Below are 24,946 nucleotides of genomic sequence, written 5' to 3'. Positions count from 1 at the left end.
TCCAAGTTCCTCTGGGAAACTCATAGGCAAACATCTTTCCAGAGGGGTGAGGAGGTGCCTGCCTGTCATCCCAGCGACTGGGGATTCTTAAACAGGAGGATTGCAAGGCCATCCTAGGCAATTCGAGAGGGTTGAGTCACCCCAGCTGCCTGGGGCCTGGACCCTTGCTCGGGCGTCAGGACCCCATCTGTCCAGCATCAGCTAGACCTCTCAGCGTTGGTGGATGAGATCAGCCAGGGCAAGGGAGGTGGCCCCGGGAAGAGACCGACAGGCGCTGGCGCCACCTGCTGGAGGGGGCCCGCGGACAGCCCCACCTTCTTCCCGATGGGCGTGTCTAGCCCTGAGCAGCCGAAGGCCCTGGCCACGTGTCCTTTCAGGAGAGAAAGTAATCCATATCTTTTGCTCACTCATTCATTCACAAGTATTTACTCAGTGCCTTCTGTGTATCCTCGTGGAACAAGTGATGAAACTTGCCAGGTGTGATGCACACACCTGTAATCCCAGCAACTAGGGAGGCTGAGACAGGAGGATTGTGAGTTCAAGGCCAGCTTCAGCAATTTAGTGAGGCCCTAAGCAGTTTAGTGAGACCCTGTCCCAAAAGAAAACATTAAAAAATAAAAACGAAAAATGGCTGGAGATGTGGCTCAGCATCCCTTGGATTCCATTCCCATACCAAAAATAAATAACTAAAAATAAAATAGGGCTGGGGCTGTTTAGCTCGCAGAGCCATGTAGTTTCAATCCCTAATTCCTGAAAAAACACACACACACACACACACACACACACACAGAAACGTTTTAAAGTGGTGGAAGTTCTCAAAAGGGGAGGTTCAGGGTCAGGGACTGGATGCACCTGACCCAGCTTGCTGTTATGGAAGGGATGATTAAGCTGAATCCTGAATAATAACAACCAACATTTATTAAGCACTTTCTGTGTACTGGACGCTGCTATGTCAGTACTTTAAATGATTTTCCCCACTAATTGTACAACAATTCCATGAGGTAATTGCTACCATTATCTTCATTTTATAGGTAGGGAAAACAGGTTCAGAGGTGCTAAGGAATCTGCAGGCAGTCACAGGTGGTAGGCAGGCTCCTTGTCCAACTACAGGCTCCTGCTTGAAAAGTCAGGTGAAGAAAGTTGTAGCCAGGGCTGGAATCGTTGGCTGTGTGGACAAAGGAGGATAAATGGGTGAAGGGGACCAAAAAGGAACCCCCAGGCAGGCAGCAGAAAACCTAGGGAGGGACTAAATATTTCTTCTTTTTGCAGCACTGGGGATTGAACCCAGGGCCCTAGCACATGCTAGGCAAGTGCTCTACCACTAAGCTACATCCCCATAGAAGCAGAAGGAATTCTGAGAGGACAGAGGCACCAAAGGGTCAGAGGTCAGAAGTCAAATAAGATAAAAACTGAGACTGGACATAGCTCCTACTCACTGAGAGCTCTAGGCAATGTGGAAAGTTGGGGCACAGAAACATAGGGAGGCCAGAATAGGTAGTCTCTCTGCAAAGGTCTGAACATCAGGATGAGGTCAACCAGTAGGTCATGAGTAGTCTACCAAGAATGCCTGAGAGGGCAGTTAACCATCTGGAAAGGCATGCAAGTGCCTCGAGGACACTTGGGACTGGATACAAGAAATATTTGGAGGTCTGGGGACGTAATGAAAGTGTAAAACATCCTGATCTCTGACCCCCCCCCAGGCTCCTGAGGGAGCTGGGATAGGGACTAGTGCAAGAAGGTGCAGCCGGGTGTGGTGGTGCAAACCTGTAATTCCAGCTGGCTGTGAACTCGAAATCCTCCTGCCTCAACCTCCAGAGCCACTGGGATTACAGGCATGCATAGCACCTGGCTCACTCCCCAGTACTTTAAAAAAAAAAAAAAGTGCCTGGGAGACCATCTTCACCTGCAGTGTGGAGCTGAGAGCAGCTGTACCTGCTAATGAAAGCCCGGTGTTCACATTGAAATCAGCCATGGTGAGAGAATTTACACCATAGAGGTTCATATTTGCCACAAATCACAGCTTTCCCCACTCCTCTTTATTAAACATTTACCAGCATAACAATTCTCCTGTGCCAACTTCACAGAAGAGGAAACTGAAACCCAAAGATAAGGAACGACTTATTCAGAATTACATATGGAATTTTCCCCCTTTGATCCTTTCAATCAATCATTGACTCAACAAATTTGGAGCCAGGAGCATAGCACACACTTACAACCCCAGGACTTGGGAGGTTGAGGCAGGAAGATCTCAAGTTTGAGGCCAGCCTCTGAAACCTAGTGATACCTGTCTCAAAATAGAAAATAAGGACTGGGGATGTAGTCCAGTGGTAGAGCACACACCTAGCATGTGTGAGACCCTGGGTTCAAGTTCCAGTACTACCAAAAAGAAAAGAAAAAGGGCTGAGGATCTAGCTTAGTGCTAGAGTATCCCTGGCTTCAATTCCCAGTATAAAAAAACAAACAAACAAACAAACAAAAAAAACACTAATAATAACAATTACTATTATCATATCACGTGCCGAGTGCCTCCTTTGTGTTAGGCTTTGGAAAGAAACATCCACTGTCCTGCTAGAAGCTCTTTCAGCCTAGTATAGCAGGCAGAACATGGAAATTGGCTTTGAACACTGAGGGCTAATTACCAGCAGGGGCAAATCCTGGGTGCTGTAGCCTTGTGGGGGTGCACATCCATCGGCTTGGCCAGGAAGGCTCCTCAGAGGACATGACACAGGTCTGGAGGGTGCATTCAAGACAGAGGGAAAGCAAGTGAAAGGCCTAAGAGCCTAGGGCCTGGCAGGAGCCTGTGAGCCATGCATTCCTTGTGCAAGTCTCATTTTGCCAGCAGTGACCGGGAGGAGGGGTTTACAGTCTAGAGATATTTGCTGGGCCACCAGCCAAAAGCTACGTCAGTGAGTTAGCACAGTGATCGCATTCCTGAGCCCCAGTCTAGGTGTGGAAATTGAGGAATCCGGTGACTGTATAGGCCAAGCCTCTTGCAGACAGCACCCCCTGGGGGCCAGATGGGGGAGCTGTGAGAGGTTAGGTGACAAAGAGAGGGAAGACATGGAGCAGGGTGTGCGAATGAAATAGGGTAGAAAAGCAGAGCGAGAAGTTGAATATTGGGCAGCATATGTGGTGGGGAGGAAAGTATAGATGAACAGGCACAACTTCCAAAGAGCAAACATGTATTGAGCACCTACTGTGTGCCAGGCACTGGAACACAGGAGTAGACTAGATCCAGTTCTTGTCCTCAACCGAGCTTCTGATGTATTGGAGTAATAAACATAAGCAGGACGGGTGCAGTGGTGCATGCCTGTAATCCCTGCAGCTCAGGAGACTTAGGCAGGAGGATCGCAAGTTCAAAGCCAGTCCCAGCAACTTGGTGAGGCCCTGTCACTCAGCGAGACACTATCTCTAATTAAAATACATTAAAGGGCGAGGGTGAGGGCAGAGGATATGGCTCAATGGTTAAGCACCCCTTGGTTCAATCCCTGGTACCAAATAAATAGATAGTTACAATATAATTATCAGGAATGGTAAAAAAGACACACAAAAGTAACCAGGGGGAATTTCTGGGGGGGAAAATGACATTGAAATTGAAGATGAATAAGCATTATCCTACCCAGGTGAAAGGCGGAGTAACGGGAGGGAGGTTTAGGGTCAGCAGGATAGGGGGACAAGGGCCAGATCATGAAGAACATAACTACAGGAAGGAACCTGAATCTAACGGCAAAGGAAAGCTAATTCAGGGTTTCAAGCAGGAGGGTTTCATGAGTAGATTTTATTTATTTATTAGAATATACTGGGGATTGAACTCAGGGTCACTCGACCACTGAGCCACATCCCCAGCCCTATTTTGTATTTTATTTAGAGACAGGGTCTCTCTGAGTTGCTTAGTGCCTCACCATAGCTGAGGCTGGCTTTGAACTCACAATCCTCCTGTCTCAGTCTCCAGAGCCACTGGGATTACAGGCGTGCACCACTACGCCAGGCTCCCAATCCTTTATATTTTGAGATTGGTTATAGGTTATAACTAACTTGCCCAGGCTAGTCTCAAACTTGGGATCCTCCTGCATCAATCTTTAGAATTACTGGGATTACAGGATTGGTCACCAAACCCAGTTAGATTTCTTCCATTTATTTATTTACTTGGATACTAGAAATTAATTTTTTTGTGGTGCTGAGGATCAAACCCAGGGCCTCACATGTTCGAGGCAAGCGCTCTACCACTGAGCCCCAGCCCCAGCCCCAACCCCAGCCCATCCTCAGCCCTTTTTGTTTTTTATTATTTATTTATTTAGAACTCAGGCATTTTGATTTTATTGTTGTTGTTGTTTTTTATTTTGAGACCAGGTCTCACTACATTGGTGTGGGACTCTCTAGGTTGAGGAGGTTGGCCTTGAACTTGCAATCGTCCTGTCTCAGCCTCCAGAGTTATTACAGCACCCTCACACCCAGACAGCTAGATTTCTTTTAAATGATCTCTCTGACTGCTGTGTGGAGGGTGGACTGAAGCAGGCAGGGGCAAGGCAAGGACAGAGGCAGGGAGACCAGTTACAGGCAATTTCAGACATGGTGACGATGGCTCACATCGGGAGGGTAGCAGGAGCAGAAGAGTAACAGGAAGTTAATGGACATGGGATTTTTATTTCTTCTTTTGTTTGGTACTCAGGATTGAACTCAGGGCCTTGCACATGCTAGACAATTGCTCTACTACTAATTCAGTTCATTCATTCATATATATACATATATATACCTTTATTTTATTTATTCATTTTTATGTGGTGCTGAGGATGGAACCCAGTGCCTCACATGTGCTAGGCAAGTGCTCTGCCACTGAACTACAGCCCCAGCCCCCAGGCCCAGTTCTTGGGAAATGTTATTGAGGTTTAGTAGAGAGAACTTGTTGCTAGACCGGATGGGAGGAAATTAGGTGAAAGAGAGGACTGTGAGAAGGCTCCAGATCTCTGGCTTGAGCAACCAGGTGGATGGTGATGTCATTTACCAGAAGCTGGGGGAGGAGCTAGTTCAAACTGGTGGAAACAGAGCCAGAAATTGGGCTTGCAGTTCCCAAACCAGCACCTGTTTCCCTGCAGGGGTTGCTGGGAGGAGGCAGCAACCAGGAGACAGAATTGGAATTCTCCAATTCAGGGCAGAGGAAGGGGAGTACAAGGAAGAAGAATGGCAGAAAAAGGGAAGAATAGTAACAATACTAACCTATGCCAGGCACTGTGCTACATGCTTCATATATGTTCAGTGAAATTCTCACAACATGATCATCTTTCCCAAATTAGCTACCTCAAACCCTTCCACCTACATATCCTGCTTTTTTTTTTTTTTTTTACTTAAAAAAAAAATTATTTACTGGGCTGGGGATCTACCTCAGTTGGTAGAGTGCTTGCCTTGCATGCCCAAGGCCCTGGGTTCAATCGCCAGCACCACTACCACAACAAAAATTATTTACTTATTCAGTGGTATTAATGATTCAACCCAGGGGCCTCTACCACTGAGTTAGACCCCAGCCCTTTTTATTTTGAGACAGGGTCTCATTAAATTGCCAGGTTGGCTTTGAACTTGCAGTCCTCCTGCCTCAGCCTCCAGAATCACTGGGATGACAGGTGTGCACCACTGCTATACTGGGGATTGAACCTAGCGCCCTTTGCTTGTTAGGTGAGTGCTCTGCCATGAGCTAAGGTGCCAGCCCTATTTTATTTTTCCTTGTAGCAATTATCACTGCCAGAAAGGACATTGTCTATTTGTTTACCATTTGCCTCCCCTCCCCCCATAGAATATGGGCTCCATGAGAGGAAGGATTCTATATGTCTTGTTCTCTGATATATCTCTGATGCCAAAGCAGTGCCCAACATAGCAGGTGATCACTATATATTGACTGACTGGTGAAAATCTTTAAATTCTTGTTAGGTAGTTTTTTTTTTTGTTGTTGTTGTTGTTGTTATTGTTTGTTTTGATACCAGGGATTAATCCCAGGGGCACTTAACCACTGAGCCACATCCCCAGTCTTTTTTTTACTTAGAGGCAGGGTCTAGCTAAGTTGCTGAGGCTGGCTTTGAACTCACAATCCTCCTACCTTAGCCTTCAGAGCCACTGGGATTACAAGTGTGTGCCACTGTGCTGGGCATTAGGTAGATATCATTTCCCTTCAGACCCAATTTGGTTGGACTTGGATGCCTGTTTCCTTAATTTTTCCCCTCAACAGTGACTCCCAGGGGGTTAGGAGGGAGCTAGACAATAAGCCAGTCTAAACAGCTGGAGGGGACTCAGGATGACCCAAGGAGTGGATCGGACCCACCAAGATGCCCACCACCTGGGTGTTCATTCTAAATCAGGAATAGACTGATAGCTTGATTGCCCCATCGATACTGGATGTCCATCAGAAGCCGGAGAGGGCCAAGTGGAAGCCTGAGATGATATCTGAGGAGTGTAGGGTAGAGTATGGAGCCCTAGCTCAGCAGGGGAAGAGCACTTGTGCCCTAGGGTCAGAACCCAGCCAGGGGCCCCCTCCTGGTAACTGGCCTGCAGTGCCATCTGGTGGCAAGGCTCAAAAAAATGTTTTTTGAACCTGTCCACTCCAGGGTCTACAAAAAGCTAGCCACCTACCTAACCAGCAAGACTCCTTGGCCACCTCTGCCACCAAGCTCCAGATATCGCTCCAGTTCTCTCCCTTAGAATAAACCTCATCCATCCTTCAGAGGCGACATCGGATACTTCATCCAGGAAGCCTCTCCGATCTGCTCCAGCTCCACAGTGGATTCCTTCACAGCCTCCAAGCACTCACTGGGTATCACTGTCTCTGGGGTCCCAGGCTCTGACATCAGAAAGCTCTGCTGTAGAGCACTGAAGTCTCGACTTACCGGCTGTATGACCTGGGCAAGTCACTTGACCTCTCTGAGACTCAGGTCTCTCCTGTTAAGCAGAGAGACAGCAACTCCAGCTTCAGGGAGTTATGAAGATTAAAGCTATGAAGTCTGAAAAGGCTAAGCAAAGATCCTGCACCAAACAGGCATTCAGGAAATAGCAAGTCCTTTCCCATCCTCTGTCTTCCTCTTCCCTTTCCTGAAAAGGAAGTATGATGGAACAGAAGGCAGAAGGGAGTCACAGGACCTGAGTTCTCTAGGCCTTCATCTCTTCTGTAAAATGAGGCCATTAGATAATGAATGAACTATTCATTTATCCACTTCCTCACTCAACGTCTATCCCCACCACCCATATAGGGGATGGACCCAAGGGGGTGCTCTACGCTAAGCTGCATCCTCAGCCCTTCCAATTTTTTTTTTTTAATTTTGACACAGGATTTGCTAAATTGCTTAGGCTGGCCTCAAATTTGCAATCCTTCTCCTTCAGCCTCCTGAGTTGTTGAGATTACGGGCGTATGCCATCATGCCCAGAACTCATTCAATTTCTATCCCAACAAGGCATTCTATGCAGAATATCCTGTTCTATACATCATATCCATCAATTCATCTGTGCCAGACTGTTTTTTTGTTTGTTTGTTTTGTTTTGTTTTTTAATTTTTAATATTTATTTTTTAGTTTTCCGCGGACACAACATCTTTGTTTGTATGTGGTGCTGAGAATCGAACCCGGGCCGCACGCATGCCAGGCGAGCGAGCTACCGCTTGAGCCACATCCCCAGCCCCAGACTGTTTTTTATTTTAATTTGTTTGTATGTTTTTTTGATACCAGGGATTGAACTCAGGGGCACTCGACCACTGAGGCACATCCCCAGCCCTATTTTTTTGTATTTTATTTAGAGACAGGGTCTCTCTGAGTTGCTTAGTGCCTCGATGGTGCTGAGGCTGGTTTTGAAATTGCAGTCCTCCTGTCTCAGCCTTCAAACTGCTGGGATTATAGGTGTGCAATACCACACCAGGCTCAGACTGGGCTTTGTCCTTCAGAATCCCCTTCTAATACCTAGCACACAGTGCCTGGAACAGAGAGAGCAGGAAAAACTGCCCCCCACAACCCACCAAAGTCATGTTTACTGCCTATGTGCACGCGCACACACACATGCACACAGCAGCCAGGAGAGTACCCAGCCCTGTCTGGCTCCAGGTGTCCCTCCCCCTCCCTCTTCCCAGCCAGAAACCAGAGCTGGCGCCACTGGGTGAGGAATCTAGGGACCAACTGTCACAGGCTCCAGTATCACCTGCCTCCTGGACGCCTGAGTCCAGCCCTGAGTCCCACAGGGACCCTGTCAGCCAGCTGTCCTGGGGGGCCCAGGCTCTACCCCAGTCCCTTGGAGCAGCTCTCCCTGGGGAAATCAGACAGTGCAGCGGACCTGGGAGGGGAATGCTGGGATAGTCCTAGAGGAGGAGCAGACATGTTTGTCTGTCCAAGTCTAAACTGCAGGCTGGGCCTACAAAGCTCTTGGAGATGAGATGAACACGGGAACAGGAGCAGCCAGTGCGTTGCGCTCTCCTTCAACCTCTGGGGCCTTTCAGGTCCAAAGACTGTTTTGCTCTCATATTTTCTCCTCATTGGCCATGTGATCTGGGTCATGTAGGCTAGTTTCTATATCTCAAACAGAGAGCAGGGTTCATGTCTAACACTTCTTTTGAGTGATCTACAGAATTTTACCTAATATATTGTCGGTTGAAATTAATTAATGAGTCCAGGGCATTCCAACAAAACAGAGAAAATTTGGCAAGAAGGATGGAGATTAGATAGCCAGGTGGACTTCCCACAAGGAAGGGGTATTAAAAAGAAAAATGGTGACACACATCTGTAATCCTAGCTACTCAGGAGGCTGAAGCAGGAGGATTACAAGTTTGAGGCCAGCCTCAACAACTAAATGAGACTCTGTTTCAAAACAAACAAACAAAAACAGGTTAGGGATATAGCTTAGTGGTAGAGTACTCCAGGGTTCAATCCCCAGTACCACACACACACCCACACACACACAAAAAAAACACAGACATTAAAATGAAAGGAAAAGGGGCTGGAATTGTAGCTCAGTGGTAAAGCTCTTGCCTAGCACAGATGAGGCCCTGGGTTCGATCCTCAGCACTACATAAAAATAAATAAATAAACAAACAAACAAATAAATAAATAAAATAAAAGTTAAATTCATTTGGGAGGGAGAAAGGAAAATGGAAACTCCACAAAACAGGGGAGAGGAGGCTCAGCTGAGCAGGAAAGATGGAGAAGGAATCCTGTAAGAAGCAAGGACAGGGGAGAGATGAGCTTTTGTGTGGCCAGCCTGCTTGGCAGGGAGCCTTGGGAGCAGCCTCCTGTGTCCCCCTTCCTCCCTAAGGTTCTGAGAATAGGACTAGGGAGGGACAAATGTTAGGTGTAGGTCCCCAGCCCTTGGTACTTAGTGTGTAGACAGCAATAACAGGTGCTCAGAGGACAGAAGGGACAGGACTCCACAGACAAGCACAGCCCGTGGTTTCCACTGCTCTCCTGTCCTCTAGCCTCCTACAAACCTCTCTTCACCGTGTCACCTTTCCTGCCCTGCAGCCAGGCCTGTGTGTGTGTGTGTGTGTGTGTGTGTGTGTGTGTGTGTGTGTATGAGAGAAAGAGATAAAGAGAGAAGAAAGAAAAGAGAGAGAAGAGAGAGGCAGACAGACAGAATTCGCCTGCATGCCAGTGCATAATGGGAATTATTTTTGGAATTATCCGCTGTTTGGCTGGGATCATTTTATTTCAGCAAGTTGACCTAGAACTGACTTCAAGTGACACATCATGGGTCAGACTCTTCTCCAGCACCTAGCATATCCTATAGGAGCTCAAAAGGAAGTGACTGAGTCAGGCAGTTGGAGCATGCCTGTAATCCCAGTGACTTGGGAGGCTGCGGCAGGAGGATCGCAAGTTCCAAGCCAGCCTTAGCAACTTAGCGAGGCCCCAAGCAACTCAATGAGACCCTGTTTCTAATAAAATATATAAAAAGGGCTGGGGATGTGGTGAGGTGGTTAAGTGCCCCTGTGTTCAATCCTTAGTACTACAAAAAAAAAAAAAAAAAGTGTCTGGCTAAATGAATGAATAAAAATTAATTAGTGAAGACCACAATCTACCTAAAGTCAACCACAAGGACAGAATAAGAAGGGCCAGGAAACTGACCCTGACTGAACACCTGAGAGGAGCCAGGTATTGGGCTAGGGACTTGGCATATGATTTTTATCTTAGAGGTGAGGAAATTGAGGCTCAGAGGTACAGGACTCCCCAAGGTGGCAGAACTAACTAACAAACAGCATGTTTGGTTCCAGAGCCCTGTCCCTTCCTCTTACACTTTGAAATTTTAAAAATGCAGTTATACCTAGGGCTGGGCCTGGTGCTGGGGCTGAGCGGTAGAGCGCTCACCTAGCATGCATGAGGCCCTGGGTTCAATCCTCAGCACGACATATAAATAAGTAAATAAAATAAAGGTATTGTGTCCACCTACAACTAAAAACTAAATTTAAAAAAATGCAGTTATACTCAGTGCATCCTTACTGCCAGGTGTGGTGGTGCATACCTGCACTCCCAGCAACACAGGAGGCCCTAAAGCAATTTAGAAAGACATTGTCTCTAATTAAAGAAAGGGGGCTGGGGCTGCAGTTCTTGATAAAGCACTTGCCTCCAATGTGTGAGGCACTGGGTTCCATCCTCAGTGTTCACCTACAAAATATATATATATATATATATTTTTTTTTTTAAAGAAATGCTACAATAATTTAAATACATACACACATTCACATACACTTACTGAACCTCTGCTGTGGACAGGGTACGTGCTCAGTGCTGGGACATCCAGGGTAGGGGATACAATAGTTAAGATGAGAAAGCTAGCTGGGCACTGTGGCACATGCCTATAATCCCAGCAACTAGGGAGGCTAAGCCAAGAGGATCTCAAGTTTGAGGCCAGCCTCAGCAACTTAGTGGGGCCCTAAGCAACTTAGTGAGACCTTGTCTCAAAATAAAAAATTAAAAAGGGCTGGGGATGTAGCTCAGTGGTACAGTGCCCCTAAGTTCAGTCCTCGGTACAGGTGTGAAGGCGAGAGGGCTAGGGATATAGTTTAGTGGCAGAGCACCCATCTAGCATGCTTAAGACTTTTGATCCCATCCCCAATACTAGGGAAGAAAAAAAAAAAAGAGGAGAGAGAGTTTGGTCCTCCAAGGTCCTCAAGGAGAGAGACATGCCACCTATATACCTTTCTGTCATAAGGCAAAGAGTAGGGGTATTTTTAAAGTAAGGCCTCTGCTCTCATTGCCATAACCTTAGATTGAGCAGGCAGGGGTTGGGGGAGAAGAGCCCCTGGATAGCAAGGTGGCTTGGCTATAGCCTGGCTGGCAGGACTGTTAGTGGAGGGGGAACTGAACAAAGGAGCCCATTGGCTTCAGGAAGCTTGGAAAAAACCCACCCTGCTGGTAGTCTCAGCAGCTCTGGCGACTGAGGCAGGGGGATTGCAAGTTCAAAGCCAGGCTCAGCAACTTATTGAGGCCCTGAGTAACTCAGTGAGACCCTGTCTCTAAAAGAAAATATAAAAAAGGGACTGGGGGTGTAGCTTAGTGGTTAAGTACTCCTGGGTTCAATCCCTGGTACAAAAAAAAAAAAGGCAATAAAACAAAACCCACCCCAAACCTGCCTCCTCTAGGTGTCCACCCTCAGGTCCCTCTGTGCTTAGGCACGCCCCCACATGACCTGGAGGCATATGCTACACACACCACGTACACCATGCCACACATCTAAGTGTGCGTGCACGGGCACCAGCATGTCCTGCCCTCCAGGTGCCAGGTTCACACAGGCTCCTCTCCTGCCTTGGAGGATATTTGCCTGGAGTCGCAGTGTAAGCCCCAGGGTGGACATTTACACACTCAAAGGGCTGATTTTTGCTTGTTGGATCAGTGATGTAGGCCCAGCAGGGACTCACCTTGCCCACCTCGCCCTTCGGCCTGTCCCTTCCCCACTTAGTAGTCATGCCCACTCACACACACTTGTTTCTGCCCTTTGTTTTCCACCCTGGCCAAATCCCCATGGCTTCTTTGGTCATTAACCTCCTGCTTTAATTGGCTTATTGGGGAGGAAAGCAGAGGTAGGACAAATTCAGGATGGGTGTCTGGGGGGAATCTCATTTCAACGGGGACAGGAAAGCTCAAGCCATCTGGTAACCCTACAAAAATGCCTGACACACAATAAGTCCTATGCAACTATCTGCTCTTTCCATTAATGTGAAAAACGGTCACCTGGTCTTCAGTATAAACTTCCCCAGATGAGAGCCCTGTAGTCTCCTGTACCAAGGATCCTCCAATCCAGGTTTCTGGGGACAAGTGTCTGAAACAGTCCACTCTCCAGGGCCCTGTCTTTCCCATTCTTCTTCTACTCCTGCTTGATGGCAATAGTACCCAACCCCACAATAAGATTTGTTGTTATCTTCTGTTAAACCCTCCATCCAGGGAACACCCTGCCTCAACTCTGGAGAATTCTGGGGTTCTGGGTCCAGGCTTCTCCTTCCTTGGATCTGCCCAGCAAAGGAGAAAGAGCCCTGCAGTGTGGCAACCCCTCAGCACCTCCAGGGATTCCACCGTTTCCTTGGTGTGAAAAGTCAGTGTTTCCAAGAATCAATTGGGGCAACTAAGTTTAAATTTGCTTAGCCTTTAGGGCCTCAAAGTGCAGAGTCTATGAGGTCATGTCACCCATTTCCCTGCCTCCAAGAAAACTAGTTCAGATTTCAGTTCCCAAGGCACTCTAGAAAAGGACACCTTATCACTGTGGCTCACCCACTCATTCTTTTCTTTTTTTAGTTATATATAACATTATGATACATTTTGACATAATCACAAAAGCGTGGAATATAATTAGCTCTAATTCAGTCTGCAGCATTTTACCCCCTCCCCTTTCTATCTGCCCCTGCTCCTGCTCCTCTCTCTCTACTGATCTTTCTGTTATTTATTTATTTATTTATTTATTTATTTATTTTTAAATCAGTGTATTGTGGATATATTTGTTGTTGTCACCCACCCATTCTTATAAAACTTTTGGAAAGTCTAATCTCAAGCCCTCAAGCTGCAGTGTCATTCATTCTCTTGGGAAAGACCCAGAGATAAAAACGGTAACAAAAAGAAGAGGGGAAAAAAAAAAAAAAAAAGCCGAAGGCATGGGGTAAAGGGGAGAAGACAATATTGCGTTGCACCTCGACTTCCCCAAATGCCTCCTGAAGGTGTCCAACTGTCTGATTCAAGCCTTTCAAAACTTATTTTCAACTCTCACCAAATTCCCAGCTTCAGAGGGGCTAAACTAACGGGTGTTCAGCTGGACAGAGGCGAGCGAAGCAGAGTGGACTGATGCTTGGTGTTGAGAAGCAGATCACCCCCAGACCGGGTTCCCAGCGCAGGCCCGAAGGAAGCCTGGGTTCCCGGCAGACCCCGGTCTTTGCTCCCTCCGTCGGCTACACCGAAGTTCAAGGCCTCACCAGGACTTTGGCCGCCTCGCGGCTCTCCGGCCCCTTCTCCCTCGTCTTCCTCCCGCGTCACTCCAGCTTCCCCGCCCATTCCACGGCTCGGAAGGACGCGGACTAACTCACCTCCCAGCCGGCGCCTCTGAGATCTCCGGGACAGGGGGGCCGAGGGGGCGGGAGGGGGACAGTCTGCTGCTTAAGGATGGGGAGCCCCATTCTCTGCCAAGGGCCCACGCCCAGCCCGCACCCCCTCCGGGCCCACGGAGCGCCGAGGCCGGTCCTCCCCCCATCGCGGCTGCGGGCTTTGTCTGCCGCGCCGAGAACCTCTCCCCGCGGCCGGGCCGACTCGACTCCGGCGGCGGGGAGGGGTGCGCGAGGGAGCGGGCGGGGAGGGGAGGAGGGGAGAGGGGAGCCGCTGTGACCGAGCGGGGACCGCTCCCGCCCCGGCCCCTTCATTACCATAAGAAAGAGGGCCCGGACGGGCCGGGACCGGGAGGGAGCCGCGCGCTAGGGGGCGAGGAGCGACCGTCCTTTTCACACCCGTCTGTTTCTACACACTGTCCCCTCTCCCCGTATCCGCCCCCAGGAAAATTAGGGACCTCGACATCCACCCCACCCCTAGCTTTGCCTGGGAGCGGTGGGTAGAGAGCCAAAGGCACATCCCTACCCGCCTCGGGTCAAGGAATTCGTCCCCGCGCCCCGAGGGCGGGAAACTACAACTCCCGGCATGCCCCGGGCGCCCCCGGCGCGCCCCCCTCCCGTCAGTTCCATGCTGCTCCATCCAGTTCATTTAAAACAAAAGAGTTTGAGCGCTGGAAGGGGCTGGGCTCTACTGGGGGCCACGGCGCGCAGCTCCAGGACTGGGGCTTGGTGCGGGAGCCTAAGGGGGGCGTCTGGACGGCGGAGACTAGAGACTCCCGGGTCCGAGGCGGGAGGGGTGGGGGCCGAGATCCCGCAGCCCCCCGCCCCCCGTCACCCCCGGAGAGGAGCGGAGATCGGCTTTCTTGGTTTTGCTTCTCTTTACCCCCACCCCCACCCCGGGGGCTGGGGCGAGGGGAGTCGGGTTACAGGGTGTTTGGGGAGGGGGGCTCAGGGGGAGGGGCTATCTTTCTATCTCGCTTTCTTCCCCCCTCCCCAGTTCTTTGTTCCCCCCTCCCCACACACCCCCTCCTCTCCTCTCCCCTCCCCTCCTCTCTCCTCTTTTCCCTTCCACCACCTCTCTCTCTCCCTCTCTCTCTCTCTCCCCCAGCTTTTGTTTCGCCATGCCTAGTCTAGTGGTATCTGGAATAATGGAAAGAAATGGGGGCTTTGGAGAACTAGGATGTTTCGGGGGAAGCGCTAAGGACCGAGGGCTGCTGGAAGACGAGCGCGCCCTTCAGCTGGCTCTTGATCAACTCTGCCTCCTGGGTTTGGGGGAGCCCCCCGCCCCCACGGCGGGCGAGGACGGGGGAGGTGGGGGGGGCGGCGCCCCCGCGCAGCCGGCCGCCCCCCCGCAGCCGGCCCCGCCGCCGCCGCCCGCGGCGCCCCCGGCCGCCCCGACAGCGGCCCCCGCGGCGCAGACGCCCCAGCCCCCCACCGCCCCCAAAGGGGCGAGCGACGCCAAGCTCTGCGCTCTCTACAAAGAGGCCGAGCTGCGCCTGAAGGGCAGTAGCAACACCACGGAGTGTGTACCCGTGCCCACCTCTGAGCACGTGGCCGAGATCGTGGGCAGACAAGGTAAGCGGGCACCGGGACCACGGAGTGGGCTGGAGTGGGGGGCACCCCATTCCCCGCGCGCAAAGTTCATTTCTTCCTCTCTTGCCCGCCCCTGCCCTGTCCCTTCCCCACAAAGGGGGACCCGCCCCCTACCCTGATTTCCAAGTGCCACAAAGTTCCCTGCTACCCTCAGTCGGGACGGTTCTCCAGACCCTTCCTTCCCCAGGGCTCTGCCCTTAGACAAAGAAATATCCTCGAACTGGGAAGAGGGAAAGGGGAGGGGGACCGGCCTCCCAATCCAGGGAGGCTGTCCGGAGGGGGTGTCCGCTCCTAGCTAGAAAAACTGATGGAATGTGCAAAGAGTTGCGCAGGAGCCCCTAGTTCAGTATCTGCTTGTAGGTTGGGGAGGGGGGCACTCCTGGGACCCCCAGCTGCCTGGAGTTAAGGACTTTGGGGGAGACCTGGCCCGGGAAGCCAGCCTGAGTATCTGTCTCTTTGTTGGGCTGAGTGTAGGAATGGAAGGGGGTGTGGCTCTCCGAGGGTCCGGGTCTGGGGGAGAGGTGGAATGGGGGGCCGCTGGGAGGAGGGGTTCCCGTGGTTACCCACACACCAAAGTTGGAGGATCCTCGGTGTTTTGGAAGGGGTGTCTCCAAGGAAGTGCTAGTCCTGGTGTGGACCGCTGCTTCCTCTCTGGCTTTTGTTCTGGGCTGGCCACGGCCTGGGGCCAGAGGCCTGGAGAGGGGTCTCTGAGTGAGAAAGTGGGACAGGGCCGGAGGGGAAATGCCGGGGTAAGGGTGAGAAGCCTTCACCTGGAAATTTGGCGAGGGGTGTGTGTCTGGGTGTGTTGGCAGGGGGTGTAGTATTAATCCAGCGTAGAATGTCTGATACCGCACCCTCCTCAGCCCAGCATCCCTGGGCGGCTGGGTGGGTGGGGGTGTTGGTAAGGGTCCAAATTGAGCAGACGGGATCTTGGGGACCCTTCCCTCTCCCAGTTTCCCAAAGGGGGGGGCGGGATTTGGAAATTGCGAAGGGGCTGGGCTGGGGAGGTGTGGGGTGGGGGAGGAGCGGGGGAGGAGCTGTCCCACAGTGGGGAACAATAGAGGAGCTGCATTCCGGCCCGGAGTGAGGGAGGAGGCCGGCTTCTGGCGGCGGAGGAGGGGAAGCAGGGGGGGGGGGGCTACTCCACATCCCACCTCATCCACTGGGAGTCTGGGGGCTGGGGAATTTAGAAAGCAGAATGGAGGAGGGGAGGGTGCCACTCCCCTGCATGGCCCTGAACCGCTCTGGGGCTCCTGATCTCCTGAGATTTCTGATTTAGAAAGTTGGATTTCCTCTTCTTAGAAACTGGGGATCCTGATCCTAAAACTGGGTGGGGACACTAATATCTTTTCTTGGGTGTAGGGGTGGTCTTGGGAGGACCCGGAATTTAATGGAGTCATTCTTTACTCTTCTGCCTCTGCATCATAAAAGTAGGGGGATTTCTCCTATTCAGAGAAGATATGCCTCCCCCTCCCCTCATTCCTTAAGTACATGGAAGTCCTCCCTCTTGTCTGACCCCCCTCCTCCTGCTGCAATGTTAATGCTCTCTATTTGACCTCTAGGAAGGTGAGGCCCAGTGGGTTTTTCCTTCAAGAGATACTTGTTCAGAACTGCAGAACCCAGGATGAGGCCCACCCCAGTCCTGTCCCTCCAGGCCTCTAGATTTCCTCTTTAGCCGTATACCCTGGCCTCCCCTCACTCCAGCCCCAACTCTGAAATATACCTAGCTCCCACTTAAGTTACTGACCCCAAACTTAGAGCCTGAACCCAGGTGCCCATCAGATGGCATGTTAGTAGGAGTGGCAGGAGAGGGGACTTTAAAGCTCCGCAACCCTCCAAGTCTCACAAATAGAACAATCATTTACTGATATTAAAGCAGCACAGATGTGGGCTTGACAACAGGTAGGACTTAACTGCCAAAGGCTGAGGAAGAAGCCATCTGGAGTGGAGGAAGGAGATTTAAAAAAAAGAAACAAAGAAAGAAAGAGCTCACTTTGGCTTGTGGTTGGAGGGTTGGGGCAGTCAGAAAAGTGGACCACTTGGATTTGGATAGGTGGTGTGTTGGGAAGAGAGAAAGGGGAGAGTGAATTGTTGGTGGAGATGGGTGTGAGCACAGCTGTGTGTGAATGGGGCCAAAGTTATTTGTGTGCTCAGGAATGTGCAGTTTGTGTGCTGGCTGGGGAGGATGGGAATGGAAACACCAGGACCCCGTGTGCAAGTGAAAGGGGCATATGAAAGTGTATCTTGTGCTCACCCCACGGGTGTTGTTGAGATAACAGCACTCCGCACCGCTGCTCTTAGTGCATGTGTGCAAACTCACAGGCATGTGCCATGTGTGCTTCGAGGAAGAGTGTGGTCCTCTGAGACTGGGGGCATGCAGGGCATGTGGAGGAGGAGGAGAGGGCTTGTGTAGCCAGCCGTGGAGGTCTCTAGCCTTTCCCCACCGTGCTGCACCCCAGCCTCCCTCACTTTTCTCTCTCCCCTTCTCCCTCTTTGTCTCTTTGTCTTGTATTTCTTTTTTCTCTTCCTGCCTCTCCCTCCAGCCTCCCAGCTTTGACCCACTCCTCTTTCAAAGCAGAGGTATGGATCCAGAATACCCTTTTCCACCACCCTACTCAGCCCCTAGCCCATCTCAGCTCTCCTCCCCCCGCCCCACCAGGGTCAAGGGGACAGGAGTGACATGGGTTGCATGCTGCTCCTCCACACAGGGTTTTCTTTATCATCCTACTCCTCCGTTCTCCCTTGAAATTCTGATTCTCAGACCCTCCCCAGCATCCCCCTCTGCACCAATTGCTGCAAATGCATTATGATTTGGGGACCCTCAGAGAGAGAGACTACTGGGTAGAAGACATGGGGGGGAGGTCACAGAGCAGATGGAGGTCAGTGTTCCTGAGTCAGCTGCAGGACACTTGTGATGAATGGAGGCTAAATGAGGGGTAGATTGTGAGGTTACTGAATGCATTGGGGTTCAGTGTAAAGACTGGGGTTGGTGACAGATGGGGGTGGTAGTAAGTGATTTGGAAGTTTGTCAGTAGCCAGAAAAATTGAGGGGACAGCAAATGTTCGGGGAGGAGTTTTTGAATAGATATAGGGGAGCAATTTGTCTGGGAGGATGATTATTTGGGGGTTCGGAGGAGTAAGTGAATTCGGAAGGTCCTGGATGGAACTTGAGTGGAAGTTGGTGCGTTTTGAAGTCTGTGGTTAACAGAGACACTGGGTAGATCTGAGATCCCGTGAGTGGATTGTTCAAGTTGGGTGGGCTGTGTGTGCGGTGGTGAAGTCTTCACTGGGCGGACTGAAGGGTTTGAGGAAAGCTGGGCATCTGGGAAGGAACCCGGAGCTATCTAGTCCTAACACGAACCTCCTGGTCTTGTAAGTTTATTTCTCTTCCCTTTCCCTACTGTATCCCAGGCTGCAAGATTAAGGCTTTGAGGGCCAAGACCAACACCTACATCAAGACACCGGTTCGGGGCGAGGAGCCCGTGTTCATGGTGACCGGGCGGCGAGAGGATGTGGCCACAGCCCGTCGGGAGATCATCTCAGCAGCTGAGCATTTCTCTATGATCCGCGCCTCCCGCAACAAGTCAGGCGCAGCCTTCGGTGTGGCCCCTGCACTGCCGGGCCAGGTGACCATCCGTGTGCGAGTGCCCTACCGAGTAGTGGGCCTGGTGGTGGGCCCCAAGGGGGCAACCATCAAGCGCATCCAGCAGCAGACCAACACGTACATTATCACGCCGAGCCGGGACCGGGATCCGGTGTTTGAGATCACTGGTGCCCCGGGGAACGTGGAGCGTGCACGCGAAGAGATCGAGACGCACATCGCCGTGCGCACGGGCAAGATCCTCGAGTACAACAATGAGAACGACTTCCTGGCCGGGAGCCCCGACGCCGCGCTCGACAGTCGCTACTCGGATGCCTGGCGGGTCCACCCACCAGGCTGCAAGCCGCTCTCCACCTTCAGGCAGAACAGTCTGGGCTGCATTGGCGAGTGTGGAGTGGACTCTGGCTTTGAGGCCCCGCGCCTGGGCGAGCAAGGCGGGGACTTTGGCTACGGCGGATACCTGTTTCCGGGCTATGGCGTGGGCAAGCAGGACGTGTACTACGGTGTGGCCGAGACTAGCCCCCCGCTGTGGGCGGGCCAGGAGAACGCCACGCCCACCTCAGTGCTCTTCTCCTCCGCCTCCTCCTCCTCCTCCTCTTCCGCCAAGGCCCGGGCTGGGCCGCCTGGTGCACACCGATCGCCTGCCACCTCTGCAGGACCCGAGCTGGCCGGACTCCCCAGGCGCCCGCCAGGAGAACCGCTCCAGGGCTTCTCTAAACTCGGGGGAGGCGGCCTGCGGAGCCCCGGTGGCGGGCGAGATTGCATGGTGTGCTTTGAGAGCGAAGTGACTGCCGCCCTCGTGCCCTGCGGACACAACCTGTTCTGCATGGAGTGTGCAGTACGCATCTGCGAGAGGACGGACCCGGAGTGTCCCGTCTGCCACATCACAGCCACGCAAGCCATCCGAATATTCTCTTAAGTCCCCTGCCCCCTGTGTCCTAGGCCCACTCCCCAGGGGCCAGCCCTGGACCTCTTTTCCACTAGGGCCTTTTGGAAATCAATGAGTTTTGCAGGGCTAGGTGCTTACAGATATTCGCTCGCTGGGGAGGGGGGTGGAAGGGAGGCCATGGTGGCTGGAGGGACTTTCAGAGCCTCTGGTCACCCTGCCTTGGAAAGATTGGGAGGGGGGCCAGACCGAAAATTTTACTAGAGTTACAACTCTGATACCTCAACACACCCTTAAATCTGGAAGCAGCTAAGAGAAACTTTTGTTTTGCCAGAGGTGGCCGCTAAGGCGTCCTGACCCCCTCTGCCCACCTCCCCAACTATGTGTTACTGCCCTGTCCTCTGTGGAGGGGGTGGGGAAAGGGAGAGGGAGAATTACCATCTGTATCTAGAGGTGCTCTTTGCAGTTCTTGGCCCTCTCTGGTCCTGACCTCCGACCTCCTAACGTCACCCTTTAGCAACCCCCCCACCCCCACCCATATCCTGTTTGGGAAACTTGTTCCCAGACTTTCCTATAGTATAGGGGAACTGCCGCCCAGCAGAAGTCTGCATAGATCTTCTGTGGGGCAGGTGGGATGGGGAGCAGCCTGTCAATCAATAAAGGGCTCAGAATTCATCTGTCCTCGCAAGGCTGGGCTAGAGGAGTCTGGAGAGCTGCGCCACTCTCCGCCCCTCCAGTTCTTCCCTGTCTTCCTTCCTTTGGTTCTTCTTTGCTTTTTCCTTTTTTCTAGTTCTTTTTTCTTCCCCTGAGCGGCTGTCACTCCCAGCCCTGTCTGGCTCCTTCTCTTTCTCTTCTCCCTTCTCCCCTTTCGCTCCTGTTCCTTCTAGCCCAGCTTTGGGGACACCGTCTGTCTGGGGAAAAGTGGGGGAAGAACCTTTTGATGAACCCTCAGTTCCTCTCCAGGCATCGGGAGACCCTTTCCCCACTCCTCCAAAGAAACATCTCCAACCCTTGATGGAATGTATCCCCCGTTCTCAGTGACACTTTGAGAGGGGGACTAATACCGGGGTACCTAAAGGGTCAAACACCCACCTTCTTCACCTATGGGCATTATGTTTAGGGAGCAGTTCCCACGCTGGGTTTTCTGGCTGTGGGAAAGGGGAGCAGAAGCAGGAAAGGGCCCAGGTAGGAGAGATGTGGTGGGGTGACCCCCTCTCCTGCAGTGCTCCCTTTCCTGGTTCCTCTCTGGACCTGACTGAACTTTTATTGAATCCTTATTAGTGTGCACATCATGAAATGTCTGTCCTACCCACTGTGGTTTGAGGAGAGAGGCCAGGTCTTAGGAGAGGGGTCAGGCCTGGGCAAAGCAGGATGGAGGTGCTTCAGGGCCTGTTCCGAGAATCATGTATTGTGACAGTCCTGGCACCCCTTTGCTGCCTCCCTACTGCTCACTTGGGGCTGCCACCAGCCTCCCACCCTCCTGGTTCCGCTGGCCGGGCCAGGAGAGGATGGGGATGGGAGCCCCAGAGGGCCCAGGAGATCTTGTATATAATGGGGTGGGACTGTTGTGCGTGATCTCTGAGCACTTAAAGCTCAGGAGTCCCATTCTTCCAGAATGGAGAAGGGGTGCAGGGATGGAGGCACAGAGGGAGTCCCCTCCTCTCCTTTCTCCTGTTGTGAATTAATTCACCTCTCCTCAGCCTTCCCCTCCAAACCACCAGCCTGGGAGGGGAGAGGAAGGAGGTCACAGCCCAGAAAACTGGCCTGTGGCAACTTCCCTCCTTCCCGCCAATGTGAGCCATCCTGAGATGTCTGTACAATAGAAACCAAACCAAATGGGCACCCTCGGTCACCGAGGGGCGGGCGGGAGGGGGGTGGGAAGAAGGGATGTCTGTCTGTGGATCCCCCTCCCCCTCTCCACTCCTTACCCACAAAGGCAAAAGACTGTTACACTAGGGGCTCAGCAATCCAATCCCACCCTTACTGAGTGAGCCAGACCTAGGAACAAAACACACAGCAACAAAACAGGAGAGAAAGCGAGAGTAGGAGAGGGAGCGAGATGGGCGACAACACAGGAGAGGAAACAAAAATAGCAAAAAAAAAAAAAAAAAAAAAGCAGTTCTTTATAATTTAATATTCTATTTTAATAAAGGCGTTTATTACCGTATAAATGTAGCAAAGAACCTGGGCTAATATGAAAAAAAAAAGACTTTTTATTAGGTAATTTATTATATGAAAAGGATATTTTATTTTATGATAAAGTGATCCTTAAAAAAAAAAATAAAAAAACTTTAGAAGGTTTAGAATATATGTAGGGAGAGAAGAAGAAAAAAATACATTTGTATTCAGAGTTAAATCTTAAAAAAAAAAAGTGTTTTTAATATATGTTCGGGTTTACGTTCCTTTTTTCCCCCACTTTTTTTTGGGGAGGAATGTCATTTGCTTTTCTTGGGGGAGCATCCTGGGATGGAGGGTGGAGAGAAGGACTGGGGGAACCTGGTCCCTTCTGGGGCCCTGCAAGTAGATTGGATTTCACTCGGTGGGCTCCCCCTCCCCTCTCCCCCTTCCCCCTCGGGGGAGCCGGCAGAGCCAAACAAAGAAAGGGATTAACTAGAAAGGAAGAAGCTGTGGGACTAAGGACTGAGGATCCTGGGGTGTCCCCCCCTTCCCCTGCCCTGTCCCAGGGGCTACTGCGGAGGGGAGATCCAGAACTGAGGCCTAGTAGGCCTACGGGAACCCTCAGAGAGGTGTGAGATTTAAGAGAAATAGATTTTTTTTTTTTTTAACCAAAAAGAGAGAGAAAGAAGAAAAAAGAAAGAAACCGAGGGGTTTAAAAGAAAAGAATACTACAAAATAATAATAATAATTCAAATTTATTTCATATAATCCTAGAGAAAGAAAGAAAGAATTACTAGTTACTTAGTAGACGATATTCAGATAGTTTAAAGTTTAGTAGCATCGAGGACCCCTGGGTCCAGTAGAATGTATAAAAGTCGTATCAAAAAGAATAGAGGAGGGAAATGGCTGAGTCCACCCTGGTCGCCCCATCTTCAGGAATCAGGGTTGGAGCAGGTTGCTAGTTAAGATTGGGAGCTTCCAGTCTGCTGGGGTTGATTCTGAGAATCCGTGGATTTTTTAATTGTAGGACAGATAGATGAGGGGCTCGTTCCCAGGGTCTTTGAAAGGGTGCACACTGACCACCTCAGCCAGGTGGGGGGCTGGGCTGGGGGCAGCAGAGGAGGCTGAGCACGTTGACCTACACACCCTGTACCTGGGGGCCCGGCCATCTCTATGGGGCAGCCCTTGCGGCAAAGTGGTCCATCCTCTCTGGGGACTCTCAGGGAGGATGGAGACTGCTTGCTTCAACTCTCCCAAGTCAGCTTCTCCCAGGCCTGAGGAAGTCCTTACTAAAGTATAACCTCAATTCACTTTACTACAGATAAGAGCCAGGTAAACCATCCCACAGACAAGTCAGTCAAACACACTTTCCACCATCCCAAGGGCTTCAAGAGCCCTGAGGGGATCAGTCCCCCATCCCGTTCCCTTTCAGCATATAATGTTGCTTTTGACCTCTGAAAGTAGTGATCTCAATAATTATTCTCCTTTAAATCTGTATGGTGCTTTACAGGTTTGCAAGTTATCTCATAAAAGCTAGATTTCAAGAAGGACTTTCTACCCAGTGAGGTGGAATGGAGACAACTATCCTCCAAGGCCTGGGAGAATAGCCCCCCTAAGAATACAGAGACAGGTAGGGGCACGTGGCCTTCCCCACAGAAAACTGGGAGGCTAGCTTTGCATGTGAGGAATCAACATTTAAGCACTTGCCTCCTACCAAACCCAGCAGTCGACCCGATCAGGCCCTTTCCTCCCATCCCAGAGGGTGGAGAAGCCCTTGGCTCTCCCTTTGGCATGCGGTGCCTGTTCCTTTACACCAGTGACTCTGCCATGCCACTCCCTGACCCCAGCCCCCAACATCTCCCTCTCCCCAATTTACTCTTCTTGCCCCACCTAGGGACAGATTTTCCCCCTGCTCTTTTTGTCCTCGAACCCTCGCTAGTCTGGGATGGTAGTGTCTGAGATGGGGAGGGCCTGCTTCCCCTTCCCCACTCGAGGGTGCGGGTGGGGTAGGGTGGGTGGGTGGAGACCGCCCTGGGGCAGAGAGGATGGTCTCTCCACTGTAGAAAGTAGAGTAGGATTGTGGTCAGACTTAATTTGAGGCATCTAGTGAAGACACATCCACCAAGGAAAAACAATTTCAAAAGCAAAATGAAAGTGGGAAGTAAAACGGACCCATGAATAATCAAGTCAAAGTGATGTTGCACAAAATGCAGAGAAACCAAGAAGGGGGAGGGTTAATGTATTAAATGTGCTATTAAGAACTTAATTTTATTAAAAGTATTATTACTTAAGGCTTTGTCTTCCTCTGCATTTCACTCTGCATCAACCTGGGGTGAGAGCCAGGGGCTGTGGTGGGGATGTCGATCCCGGGGGTTCTCTCTGCTTTAGCTCTGGGTGCCCCTCACGCCCCTGGTGGGAAGTGGTGCCTCCAGGGTTCCCTGCCATTGGCTGCCCTCTCCGTTCTCCAAAGCTCTCAATCCCTGTCTCTTCCTTCCACATTTACTCCCTTCTTTTCCTTGGAGATGTGTCCGCACCTCCTACCCTGCCCTGCAGAACTGGGGAAGTTGAAGCAAGGGGAAGAGCCCTTGCCTGGACTCCTCTCCCAGGCTCCATGGAGAAGATGCAGAGGGGGCTGAGCGACCCAGAGCCTCCCCTACTCACCCTGCTAGATTCAATCCATCCCTCTGGGGAGAGGCAGGAGACTGGATGGAGGACCCCAGCCTTCAACCTCCCAGCCTTAAAACCCCCTTTCCAGCACACATCCAGGGCCAGCCCTGCCTCCCCTTCTCTCCTGTATCTCCCTCAGCCTCCTCCTCTTGCCCCTGGCATTGGCGTGACCTCAGTTCTTGGCACCAGGACCCTGGGCACCAGATGGTGCCCGCCGATGGTTTCCTTTGTCTCGCCTTCCAGATACCCCTCCCCTCTAGGCTGTCCTCCCTCCCCACCTGCCCTGGAGGTTGGCAGAGGGAAGGGCGGCACCTCCCTCTCCCTTGGCACTGTCCCCAGACCACAGAACTCCAGAGGCAGCTGGCCCTGGGGGACAGTCAGGATGGTGGGGAAGACTGGAGAAGGAGGAGGAGGAGAGGGGATCTGGGATTCAGAGGAGGGGCCAAAGTTGGGTAGGAGGCACAGACAAGTGCAAGAGGAGGAACCATAAGAAGCAGCAAGACGGCCAGGCATTGATACAAAACAGCTTTATTTGAGGGTCCTAGCCTAT

General features: G+C 51.5%; 1 protein-coding gene and 1 long non-coding RNA gene across 2 annotated transcripts; one reads left to right on the top strand and one right to left on the bottom strand.

The window, feature by feature from the left end:
- Nucleotides 1-900: 900 nt before the first annotated feature.
- On the bottom strand, nucleotides 901-13,895 carry LOC143404847 (uncharacterized). The gene is made up of 2 exons (XR_013091934.1): nucleotides 13,517-13,895; nucleotides 901-1,165 (listed from the first exon to the last, which is right to left on the bottom strand). It is a non-coding gene; the product is annotated as an uncharacterized LOC143404847 (long non-coding RNA).
- Nucleotides 13,896-14,652: 757 nt separating this feature from the next.
- Nucleotides 14,653-19,644, top strand: Mex3a (mex-3 RNA binding family member A). Its single transcript, XM_076863525.1, has 2 exons — nucleotides 14,653-15,106; nucleotides 18,536-19,644. Exons 1-2 carry the CDS (start codon nucleotides 14,653-14,655, stop codon nucleotides 19,642-19,644), a joined length of 1,563 nt encoding a protein of 520 aa, XP_076719640.1.
- The last annotated feature ends 5,302 nt before the right edge of the window (nucleotides 19,645-24,946 follow it).

The sequence above is a fragment of the Callospermophilus lateralis genome, chromosome 7, assembly GCF_048772815.1.
Source record: "Callospermophilus lateralis isolate mCalLat2 chromosome 7, mCalLat2.hap1, whole genome shotgun sequence".
NCBI classification, from domain to species: Eukaryota; Metazoa; Chordata; class Mammalia; order Rodentia; family Sciuridae; genus Callospermophilus; species Callospermophilus lateralis.
Note: the sequence above shows the minus strand (reverse complement) of the source record. Positions and strands in the feature narration are given on the sequence as shown.